This window comes from Rhineura floridana, chromosome 9, assembly GCF_030035675.1.
Source record: "Rhineura floridana isolate rRhiFlo1 chromosome 9, rRhiFlo1.hap2, whole genome shotgun sequence".
Classification (NCBI taxonomy): Eukaryota; Metazoa; Chordata; class Lepidosauria; order Squamata; family Rhineuridae; genus Rhineura; species Rhineura floridana.
This window is the reverse complement of record NC_084488.1, coordinates 26,161,188-26,173,745: the sequence shown is the minus strand read 5'-3', so window position 1 is coordinate 26,173,745 and position 12,558 is coordinate 26,161,188. Positions and strand designations below refer to the sequence as shown.

The 12,558-nt window shown below is 44.0% G+C and overlaps 1 protein-coding gene and 1 long non-coding RNA gene across 3 annotated transcripts in view; one reads left to right on the top strand and one right to left on the bottom strand.

Moving 5' to 3' along the window:
• Positions 1-5,512, bottom strand: part of SLC30A9 (solute carrier family 30 member 9) — a 35,570-nt gene extending 30,058 nt beyond the window's left edge. The window contains exons 1-2 of one of the 2 annotated variants that reach the window (XM_061584308.1): positions 5,013-5,512; positions 1,226-1,399 (exon numbers count right to left, since the gene is read on the bottom strand). In XM_061584308.1, the coding sequence (XP_061440292.1) occupies positions 1,226-1,399; positions 5,013-5,193 (355 nt within the window). In that variant the 5' untranslated portion in view covers positions 5,194-5,512. The remainder of the gene's footprint in view (positions 1-1,225; positions 1,400-5,012) is intronic. The other variant, XM_061584310.1, reaches the window with a different exon arrangement.
• LOC133364148 (uncharacterized) lies at positions 4,815-8,322 on the top strand. Its single transcript, XR_009757847.1, has 2 exons — positions 4,815-6,061; positions 8,027-8,322. It is a non-coding gene; the product is annotated as an uncharacterized LOC133364148 (long non-coding RNA).
• Positions 8,323-12,558: the final 4,236 nt, after the last annotated feature.

Sequence of the window (12,558 nt, the reverse complement as noted above, 5' to 3'; positions counted from 1 at the left end):
AGAAATGCTGTCACTGCATGTGTAAATTAATTTATTTTATTATTATTTAAAATATTTCTATCCCGCCATTCTACCCTAAAATTGGACACTCAGGGCAGCTCACAGTGCAGTCATACACAATAAAAACGCAACAAACATCAAAATAGATAAAAATACAGTTAAGAAATCTAGGGGAATCATATTAAAAGGGGACTAAAGTGATAAACTAAAAACGGGGGTAAATTAAATCAGTTTCAGGCTCAGCCTTCAGTTCCTCCCAAAGACTCTTCAGAACAGGATGGTTTTCAAAAGTCTCCAGAGCGCTGTCAGGGAGGGAGCAGAGTGGGTTTTTTGGGGTAGGGTATTCCAGAGCTTGGGGGCCACGGCTGAAAAGGCTCACTTCTGCATGCATGCCTGCCACTGTGACATCTTTCATTCCAGGCACGCAGAGGAGACCAGAGGCAGCTGATCTTAAATCACCAACAGGAACATATGGGCATAAGCGGCCCCTCGGGTCCATTGGTCCCACGCTGTTTAGGACTTTAAAGGTCAATACCAGCACTTTGATTGGGCCCGGAAACAAACTGGGAGCCAGTGGAGTCGATAAAGCAGAGGAATGGTATGTTCCCCACGTCACAGTCCAGTTAACATTCTAACTGCTGCATTTTGAACCAACTGCAATTTCCAAACGATTTTCAAAGGCAGCCATACGTAGAGTGTATTACAGTAATCAAGCCTCGATGTCACCAAAGTATGCTATGGACAAGTTAACCACTTCCAGGTGCAGCTGATAGACCAGTCTGAGTTGGCTGAAAGCACTCCTGGCTACCACAGCCACCTGATATTCAAGCAGGACTATTAGGAGTACACACAGAGAAAAAAACTGCTTTGGATCCCTTCAACACTTCAAAAGGATGTCAGTTCACCTCAGATTGCTTTGCACAGTATCTACTCTTCAAAGCAGGTCTGAAACTTTGGGAGCAGCTCGATTTGCTTTGGATAAGGTCTGGATTTTTCCAAAGCAGGTTGCTTTGGTTTAGGATTTATGCCAAGCACAACCCTAAAATTAAACTCTACAAAACATGAAAACAGACCTAGTGCAAATGTAGGCACAAGGCACTGTAGCAGGAGAATTAAAGTTTGCAACTAAAGACAGCTCAGGGCTGAATTTCTGCCAAGTTCTGCAATACAGCTTCACTAAGGCTGGAAAGAAAGGTTAAGAAAAGTTAATCCAAGGTGTGCGTACCTGTTGCTGCTTTCTGCGTACGCCCTTCAGAGGCTGAGGAACTTGCATCTTGTGCACCGGTGCTGTTTTTCTGACCATCAGAGGTATAAACTCTTACTTGACTTGAATGAACAGGCAGGCGGCTGCCCGGCCACACAGGCAACAGACTGCCTAATTTAAGGGGCACTTGCCATCCTGAAGGAAACAAGAAAACAAAACATTTTGGTACTTTGAGAGGGCCACAAAAAAAGAAAAGTACAAAGAAAAAGGCACAGAGAACTGCTAGATAATTGTTTGCAAACTGTTAGCGATATCCCACACATAAATGAAATATTCCGGAGAAAAAACTAAAATATTTTTCTAGCAGAATCCTTAGGCAGTTCTTATTTCTTTCAGCCATTTGTATTTTATGCAGATAGAGATCCCAAAATTCCACACACCATAAACCCAGATTACTTTATCATGCTCACTAAGAGGCTACTTTAAAATTAGCTATTGCAACAATAAGCCATGCTGGCAGGTATAGAAGACATTATAGGTTTGTAAACAGCCACCCACCAGTCACATTTGACAAGCAAGGTTTGCCCAGATGAAATGTTTTTAATTAGCTCAAAGACGATTGATCTTTTTCTCTCAAGCCATTGATATTCTCCAAATGACTAGCACTGGGATGAGCTGTACAAGCAGGCTAGTACAAATTTGAGGGTGCTAATAACTTTTGGGGGCTTCCTTGCAAGGCTGGTGGGGTAGTGTCATGAACCTAAGGGGAATAAAGCAATAAGAGGTTAATGGGAATACTGAACTTGATTGAAACCAATGAAACTGCCAACACATTCTTTCCAGGCTTCTTGGCACAAAGGAGCTGTCAAATAACCCTTCTGTACATCTTTCCTGGCAGAAAATTACAATGTGAAATAAGGACACCATCAATAGCCTAGCACAGGACTACTAAAAACAGTGAAAACAAGGAAACTCAAAAGGAGCCAAGGATTAATTATATCTATGGCACAATTCAAACTATAAGAATGTGGCCTGAAAACAGTGAAGAATGTGGGGTAGAGGCAGGGCCGTATTAAGCTGAGGGCCCTTAGGCTGATTGGTGTTTGGGGGGCCCTATCCCCACGCCTCACCTACCTTTCCGTTGTTTTTTGCGGCGCACGTAGGTTTGCCATCAATCAAGATGGCGGCAGAGGTTTCCCTAAGGAGCTGAAGCCTCTGCCGCCATCTTCGTTGATGGCAGCAACGCGCACGTGTAGCACGCATGTGTGCCATCAGCCAAGATGGCGGCAGAGGCTTCAGCCCCTTAAGGAAACCTTGGCCGCCATCTTGATTGATGGCAAATCTGCGCACCGCAAAAAACAATGGAAAGGTAGGTAAAGCAGGGGGATAATAAGGGGATGGCGGTCCGCGGATGCTTCCGCGGATCGTAGAAGGAGAGCGGAGGGCCCCCTGTAGCTCCAGGGGCCCTCGGGCCAGTGCCCCACAAGCCCCCAAGAACTCCAGGCCCCTAGGCTTCAGCTTACTAAGCGTAATGGCTGGGTAAAAATACAATCAAGTCATCAATGAACATATGCAGAGTTTGAAAGGATATGATGAGATATATGAAGGCCATCCAGTACAGGAACCTACATGGGGAATCTACAGCCTATGGCAGGTGTGGGGAACCTTTGCCCTTCCAGATGCTGCTGAACTACAATGCCCTTCATCCCTAGTCATTGCCATGCTTGCTGGGGCTGATGGGAGTTGTAGTTCAGCAACATCTGGAGGACCAAAGGTTGCCCACACTTGTCCAATGGGCTACATCCAGGCCATTGCTTAATTCTATGCAGCCCACAGATGCTTCTGAAGCACAGTTTGTGTTCCATGACCTGATCTGCATCTTCAAAACTTCTTAGGCAGGACGCTGTCCAGAGGCAGGCAGCCTCCTGAAGGTATTAAGAAATGTGGAGTAGCAAAGCTTAGTGCTAAAATGGCAAAGCAGGAAGAAGGAAAATAGTTCAGTGACAGAACATATGTCAGATGTACAAAAGGTCCCAGATTCAATCTCCAGCATCTGTAGTTAAAAGGACTGCAGATAGCGGGGCTGGGGAAAGATCTCTGCTGGAGAATTGCTGCCAACTAGATCAGACAGTAGCAGGCTACATGGTCTGGTGATATAAAATAGCTTCATATGCAAGCCTCTCTTGAGAATACTGTACAAACCTGGGAGTCAGCAATGTGAAGTGCACATCAGGTTTGGGTGACACATAAGGGTGAACTTCAAAGAATATGCTTGCATATTCTGCTGAACTCCTAGTTCTAAATTTCAGTTGCAAGAAGCAACAGCACATTTACTAAAAGCACACGTTTGTCATTGCACTGCTGAAACCAAGTCAGTCTGGCCCTATAGGCAGCTTGAATGGGAGACCACTTGGATGCCAAATGTAAGCCACTCATGATGGCCTTTGGAAGAGTGGGCTATAAATGTGTTAATAAGTAAGAGGGGAGGGTAACTGGTAGGCTTTGGTACACCAACACTAGTCTCCAAATACTAGGGTTACTGAATGATAGCACTTGAGTACTTGGTTTCTAAAAAGAAAGATACAAAGAATGATCGCTGTCAGCTTTCACTTTTCGGCGGGGGCCTGGAACGTAACCTGCTGTATAAGTGGGGCCCTACTGTATTAGGGTTCTACCTTGCCAACAAGTCACACCTACTGCCTACTAAACATTAACTCTCAATGCTACCTGTGTAGCTACAGTTACTCAATGGAGTTAAACAGGCCTATTCTGAGAGGCACTTCCATATTATTCAAATGTTGCGCTACTGAAGCTTGGGCCTTAAGACAGAGGTTTGTAGAACTTAAAACTCAAATTAAGCCCTGCCCCCACCAGAAAAATGCAAAATGACATGCCATTTTGGATGCAGAACAATCCCAAGAGGTTGAGGAAAAGTAACGATGGATCAGACTAGAAAGACTGATGTAGCTAACTTCTTGCACAGATCTCAAAGAATATAAATCTCACACAAAAGTCAGTTCTCCACATTCCATCGCACTCTGGCATATTAAAGAAACAGGATCCAGCTCTGCAGGTGAAGAGGCAGGACTATGCAAACAGGTACAAGCTGAATCCACAATGGCTGGAGTGACCAGGCAGAGGGAGCAGGTTTAGTCCCACAATTGTGTTCTAGAGCTCACCACTTTACTTTTCTCACAGAAGTGAAAGGCTGCCGTCAGCATCGGGGGTGGGGGAGCACTGCACTTGGGGAGAAGCACTGTTGCAGCTCTCTCTGCCTCCACCCCAAACACCAGATGTCCTGGCCCTTGCTGACAGAGCCCTCCTTCTACACACAGCACACTCCTCCTATCATAATAATGCACACCTTGCTAGTAAATGATAACAATTATACATTTTCCCAACAAGCATTCAAAGTATGTCATACACTGTGTTCACACCATACATTTAAAGCACATTTTCCTCCCAAAGCATCCTAGAAACTGTAGCTTACCATTCACAAAACTACAATTCCCAGCATCCTTAGCAAACTGCAGTTCCCAGGATTCTTTGGGGGATGGGCTTTAAATGCATAGTGTACACACAGTAGATCACAAATCTCTAAGATAGGGCAGTATCTTAGGATCTTCCCTTAGTATTAATATTGAAAGTGACTTGCTTAAGGCCGGTCAACCCCAGGACTGATGCGGTTGACGTAGGTTCTCTCCCTAACGTTCGATGGAAGAACAGTACATTTCACCCAGTTAAGAAGTGAAAGTTTCTAGTCCTCACGACTACAAGAACATAAGGGGACAGAGTCTGCCAGTCTTACGAGAGCGGAGCAGGTGTGATCCGGGAGCACCCCACGACCGCGTATTCCTCTTGCCCCACTCACCGTGGCAACCTGCCCGGATGAGCGATACCCCCGCCTGGCCTCGACCCCTCCGCCGCAGCAAATGGAGCTGACAGACGCAGCCCCATCCTCTTCGCTGGGCGGCCAGAGCCAGCAGCATCCTCCTGCTCACGGACTATTAGCGCCGCTTCCTCTGCCAGCTACAGCGAGGGTGCGAGGCGAAAGGAAAAGAGGGGTAAGCAGGACTGACTCCTCATTGATACGCCTGGCCCCGGCCGGCACACGGCTCCAGAGTTGACCCCATCGGCCGAAGGCAGAGCCGCAGAATCCGGATGTGCAACAGAACCCTGGCCGCTCTGTCCTCGCCGCGTCTATGATCCATCCTCTCTCGGGCCACCTGCAAGCACCAAAAAGCATGCGCTATTGGTGGGGTGGAGTTAAAAGTTCCCTTCACCCATCTTTCCCCGCCACCACCCCCACCACCCCGAAAAAGGGAATGTGACGTACAGTACCTCCCGTCTCGTGCTGCGGGAGTTTTTAACGTAGGGGCGTGTTCAAAACTGTATGACCCCCTCTACAGTCTGAAATGGTACGACCCATTATACCTCCTCAAGCGCTAGACGTAGACCGTGCCTCTGTTACAGCCAATTGGATGTCCTCTCCGTGTGAGGACTTGTAAACCTGTGAAAGTCTTATTTGCTTTCAGAACTCATTGGGCTGCAACTCTTAGGCTTGTGAGCGTGCTTGGGAGGCAGATGTGTACGTCCAAGTAAATGCATGCATAGGACTGGGCTGTTAGTCCGTAGTCCTGTGCACGCTTAAGACCGGAGTAAGGTCTCTTGAGCTCAGTGGGACTACCGACTAAACATGCTTCGGATAGTCACCGTGTTCTTTTTTGGAATAAATTCTACTGGGACCTTCTTCAGAGAAAACGGGCATAGGGAACGACTGCCCATTGCAAGAAAATAGTATGCCCAAGTTCCCGTCTGCCCATTGAACCACGGGTATTTTACACCAGGCATTTCATGGTAAACAAGCAGCAACCTTATGAGCATTGTTAGATGTGGCGTTCATTGCTTGCTGTAGTTAGCCACTCACGACACTGTACACTCTATAAGAGATTTAAGTGTAACCCTAGTAAATTAGTATTAGTCAGGCATATGCAGAGCTCCCGCTGTCACTTCTGGTAGGATAACCTCCTGGGTGGAGGGCTGAGCCTGTGATGTAATGGATTTAATACCTCAGATATTCCAGTTAGTATGTAAATTATGCATTGTTTAAAATGGATGAGCCCTTGATAAAGTAAACCTACTCCGTCATTTACTACGCATGTGGGTAATATTCTTAGCGCCACCCCTTTGGATTGGTAAACCATAGACTATGACGTACAATTCCTGGAGATTCCACTGAGTTCGTGGGGATTCCATAATAATATTGGGACATTCCAATTAAGGCTCTACGCATGGCAAAAAAGTTGGCTTAGAACCCTCCCTTCTGACATGCCAAACCCTTCCAATATGCTAATTCTGTATGAATAGAAAAATGTTTTTAATATGGGACCATTCAAACAGGTCATTCCCCTGCCTAGTCTGAAGTGGTATAGCCCTGTAACAGATACTTCATGTGAATCTGTTGATCATGCAGCTTGGCTACAAGACTTCCTGGGACAATATATAAGTACTGCCTTACTTTGCTACCTGTTGTTGTCTTTGCCATCCAAGTTGCTGACCTTCGAGGGCCCAGATTGATAATTGTGACCTCTGATTGACCTGGCCAGAAATTGACAGCAGGGAAAAATTGCTTCTCTTCTCCCTAGCTTGTGGTATCATCGTATATGTTAATAGCAAATTTAGGCTGTAAACCCAACCCTACCTACCTGGGAGTAAGACCCATTGAGTTCAACAGGTCTTAATTTTAAGTAAAAATGGTTAGGATTGTGCTGTTATTCTCCGAATCCCAGTCCTTATGAACCATCTAGTTCCATGTTTCCAAGGTGGATTCTGCATGTTTCCTGAATAACAGCCTACTGTGTCATATAACAAACTTTTCTTGAAACTTGAGATGCCTTTCAGAAGCATTTTGTCATATGGCATGTGGAGAGCCTGATGTTCAAACAAAAGCTCATTGGGTCTGCCCTCCTAGTTCTTTACAGCCCAACCAATGGTTCTGATCCGGGGATAGTTCATAACAGCTGTAGTCCTTTGGACACTTGTCTAAGAATAAGCCTCATTAGGCATGTTAGAATTTATTTCTGAGGTATGGGATTGGACTATGAAATTGCAATTCTATTCATGCTTACCTGGAAGTCTCATCAAACTCAGCAGAATTTACCTCCAAGTAAACATGCATAGGATTTGTGTGAACTGGTTAGTCAAAAGTAGCTTTACCTTGCAATCTTGTACATACCTTAAAAGTTTGCCCCATTATGTTCAATGAAACTTAATACTACAGTAATGTATATAGGATTGTAGTTTAATTTCATTGGGATTTAGGATTGGGACCAATTGTTTAAGGAACAAGTTGTTATTCATAACCTAGGAATTTATTTATTAGATTTATATCCTACCCTTCCTCTCAGTAGGAGCCCAGGGCGGCTCCATCAAAGCCAACAGGGATAAATCTGCATAAATCCAAGTATTTCAGCATAACTGAGTTGCTGATTGGGCTGTTAGTGTTAATGATATCTTTCAGCATGTATCTTTCAAAGAGTCCAATCACTGTGTGCTGGGTGTATCATTAATGCAGCAACAGCTGCTGCTACTGCTGCATTAAGTGCCAGATGAACTTCCATGAAGCACTAAATTAGCAATGGGTAAACTGTAACGCAACTACCATAGAGTGGTTATTTCCCCATTGACATTATGTATTATTAGAGCATATAATACTGACTTCACGCTAGGGTTGTAAGGGGTATTTCAAGAGGAGGAATGCAAGGCTGGCAAGAAAAAAATGCTTTCACATGTGTAAATATTTCCTTTATTTCTGATGTCCAGGCTACAAGTGTTGCTGTGTGAGTAGCCAAACTGGCACCTGCTATGCAGGAGGAGGTATCAGCAGGATTGGGGGAACCTCAAGGTTGGCAGAAGGACAGAAAATATCTGAACGGGGAAAATCCATGAAGGAGGGTGCTGCAAAACAGCCCAGTGAGTCTGAACACGCTCAGTAGCAATGGAATACTTACTGACTGTTGAGGGAGGGAATGGAATGGAGTAGGTGGAATCCTGTGCAGCCACACTCCACACTGGTCCCACTTGTATGAAATATGAATACCTGCAACATTCTAAACCAACCATTGCAATTCTGTTTGAGAATTTCTTACTAGCCCACTCAAAACACAATAGCGCAGCGTTATGGCATTTTGTGAAACAGCTACTCCATCATTAGGAATTCAGAACCTGTGCATCTTTGAATCATTCCGAAGTTGTATTACCTGTTCCCCTCCAGCTGAAACAAACTAGATGTGACGGCAACATGATCTACATTGGGTCATACCAAAGGAGCAGGTGGGAGAAAAGTGCTGAGCCCCTTTCCTCCAACCGTAAAAGTGCTTCTCCTCTGCTGTTTTTCTCTTGCCTATGGGATATAAAAGCCCCAGTGGAAGGAGATGAGGAGACATAAAATGAAAGGTTAAGCACCTCTGTCCTACCCGCTCCTTATGTGTTTTAAATCTACCACTCACTGGACAGGTATTCTCTGACAACCCAGTTCTGACACAGGGATCTGCCACTACACATTCTTCAGGGCTATTCTAAAGTTTTGTAATTTAATTCCTTCACATGCTTTCAAAAGACGGGAATCATGGTATTTCTCAATAATGTTACCGATTCAAAACTCAAAGGAGAAAAATTGCCCTTTGCAAACAGGGGAAATAGATCCATGTGATAACATACCACCAGAGGGCAGTGTTTAGAAAAGGGAAGAAAAGATGGTTAAAATGTGATGTTTCCTCAAGGCATCCCTTGCTCTGAATTGTGTTGATTTGAATTGCAGGTAGGGTGGCCACTCATGCGTCGCCAAAAAAGGGGGGAAGAGGAGACAGATGGGGGGATGCATATGCTAATTTTTAGGTACAGATGAAAATGTAGAAATAATTATAAGGTAAATAGAATTACATTCCAGCATAGCAAAGAATATTGTGACCAGGTGACCTGTGTGCCTGGTCAGTCTGCTGTCCAGGTGCTAACTGTTGATGGGCAACTTCAAGACACACACCCTCCCATTCTCTCCCCTTGTAGTCCTTTTTTATCTTTAAACTAGACAATCCTCTGACAGCCCTTCAAATAGAGGACTGTCCTCTGTGAAGACACACAGTCCGCCAAATTGCAGGTTTCTGAGAATGGATTACCCACGACAACAAAAACTTAGTTCCATTTTTTAAGTTTATTTGTTTTGGTTTTTTTAAAAAAAATAAGTAAAACCCTACTGAATAGGTTTAGAACTCCTCTCATGCTGCAGTTGCTGAAGATAAGCTTGGGATGACTGTGGACAGTTCCTTGGATGGAAGACCACTAAGTGGTCCGTGTAAGAGCAGCATATAAGCATCCATAAGTCTCAAGAGGCACTACATACTAGAAATACAGTGCAATCCTATACATGTCTGCTCACAAGCAAGTTCCACTGAGTTCAATGGAGTTTACTCCCAAGTAAGTGGGTATATGATTGCAAACACAGCCAAAATAAGAGGATGCAAGTGGGCATGCTTAATAACTATGCACTGAGCCAGAGCACAACACTGTAGCAAACAAATGGTATCCATTGCTTTCAACTACTCAAGATCCAGCTTTAACCTGACCCAACATGAGATCCACCATTTTACAAAAATCGTACTTTTTTTTACCTTCAATCCCAGATCCACCCTGTTCTTTCTTTCACTCTCCCGCCCTCACCTCTTTCTTCCGTTTTCCTCTCTTCCAAATGGTTGTGGTGTAGTCCCATGCCAGCATTAAACCTTGTGCCAGTACTTCATACTTGACCACATCCCCTCATTTTTATATCTTCTGTAAAGATAATGGGAAACACAGCAAAAGAAACTTGTCTTAGGGAGAATGGCCCCCAGCTCACTGAATGGTGTCCAGAATGCTATTGAAAACTAGTGCAGAATCAGGATACATGTATCAATGTACACTTATATCAGTTGATAATCTAGTCCTACACTCTCATTTATGTTCACTCTTATTTTACTTCCCATCACTTCCAAACCATTCCAAAAAATAATCACAACGATTCCAGTGTCTTGCACCATCCAAGCAGGAATGGAACAGCAAAAGAAACAAAAGCACTAATAGCAGATGCTCCTTTGCAATCTAAACTGGTGTGACAATGACTGCTTATAATCAGGGAGAGCAGAGGGGGCCTGCAATTTGATTCTGACAACATCAATAAACTCAGAGATGTGACAATATAGGAGGGAGCAATTTAATTTGCGTTGAAATAAATATTAGACATACAAAGTGTCTCGAATGAAAGAGGGTCACAATAAATTACGAGGGGAGATGTTTTGCACAATCATTGCAGAAAGCCCTCGGTATTTCCAATTTCAGGCCGTCGAATTTATCATTTTTGCTGATTTAAGCAGAATTCCAAACAAATATGGATCTCGGCGCTTACTTTCACAGGTAGTAGCATGGATAATTTATGATTGTGATCCAATTTGTAAATCAGCAGGGGACACTAAATTGCAGCATAAAAAAGAAAGAGCGAATGAGGTCCTTTTTCCTTCGTGTCAGCAGGCTGCGATGATTATGTTTATTAGATTACCTTGAAAGGGTTTCACATTTTCTCAAATATGCAGGAGAACTATTTCCCCTCTGAGGCCGACATTAGCATTTTGTGCCTCGGTCGTCGAAGACAGGGAAAGTGATGAATTTTTCAATTATATTTTAAAAATATATGCTAAGCCAATGCCATCCAGGGTGCAGTGACAATCTGCTACCTAACAATGGTGCCCTTACTAAGAAAGGACCAGGTCTTCTGCGCAGAAATATTTTGAATACATATTTGAACAGACTGGTGCAACCCGATTCAGCTAATGGCAATATATTATGCAGAGCCGGGCTTGCTTGCATGCAACCATAGGTGGATAGAGTCCAATGGAACTAGCACTAGATGCCTTCTATTTAGGTGTGCATATTATACAGATGTAAATCTGAATGCCAACAGCCCCCTCTCTAGCAGCACAGTTCCATATCCAGCAAGGAATTTTCTCCCCCAAACAAATGTCTCTGTAATTTTCTCTCAATAGCTGCCCACCTGGCAAACACTCCATCTGATTTTTAAATTCCTGAATTGGAAACCCCCAGGCAGTTTTTAATGTCAGGAGAGCCAAAGCACCACTTGCGAGGGTTTCGAGCAGAGCAGGTGTGGAAAGAAAATCTTCCAGAAAAATGCAAGCACAAGAACAGCAAGTGCATGCACATCCCTGTAGAACATGAGCACAGAGGGTTGAATATTCCAGTTATCAGAGGATGGGATTTCTTTTCTCAGCAAAGCAATCAGCCACTTTGTGTCATCCATAGATTAAGCCTCTTTGCTCTTTCAGGTCCATTCCTCCAGCTCCACACACATACATTAGCACAAGGATGGGGATCCTGCAGGCCTCCAGATGTTGTTTAACTAGAGGGTCCCTATCCTTGCTTTTACAACAGAGACTGATGGAAGCAAGTAGCATGAGGCTAGAGGACTCTCAGATTCCATTCCTCACATGGGACACCAGCATAATGTCACCAAATAAGCTCTGTGAGGGCCCCAATCCATGAGAGGCATAACTTATCCAAGAAAGGGGGAAAGCACACAGTTTTGTGTATAGGCATGGCTGTGACTGTACTGCTATTGCTTGGGAATACAGAATGGGGAAGAGAATATAGAAATCAGCTTCCTGAAAATCTCATGTTTGTTTTCAAGCAAGTTTCTAGTCCTTATGGCTATGAAGATAGGCTGAAAATGCAGACACCACAGGACTAATGACCAAGGAAAATTTTTAATGGCCGAGAGCAGGGTTTTGGTGACCTTGCCCCTCACTTGAGCAGCAATACTAGAATTATGAAAAACAGCTAGCATTTTAGAATTATACAACAAAACAGGCAAATATGTTCAATTTGCATGAGTTCTAGAGGACCTAGCATTCCTCTTTTTTGATGCAAAAATTTACTTTTATCATGTAGTATACCCAGCTATGGGCCTAAACTAAGAAGAAAAAATTTCATTCTCCAGTCCAAAAGCATTCGGTTACGATTCAAATAACTGCAAAACTACTTCTGGGAGTCCAGGGGAGGGGGTTTTGACTCCCAACTGCTACCCAGCAAACTGGAGGGGCGTTTCAGAAGCAGTTTGTAGTATAAAATGGGGGGGGAGCTATCCAAAGGGAATAAGATTTAGACCCTTGCTGGAACCTAAACAGAACTTTGCATACCAACTTTATAAAGGAATTTAGTTAGCTGTAAATCCCAAAATTTAAAACCACATTCAAGAACCAGTTGTTCTTGAATAGCCAATGTTCAAGCGGAGGGGGCGGGAATCCGGAGATCTC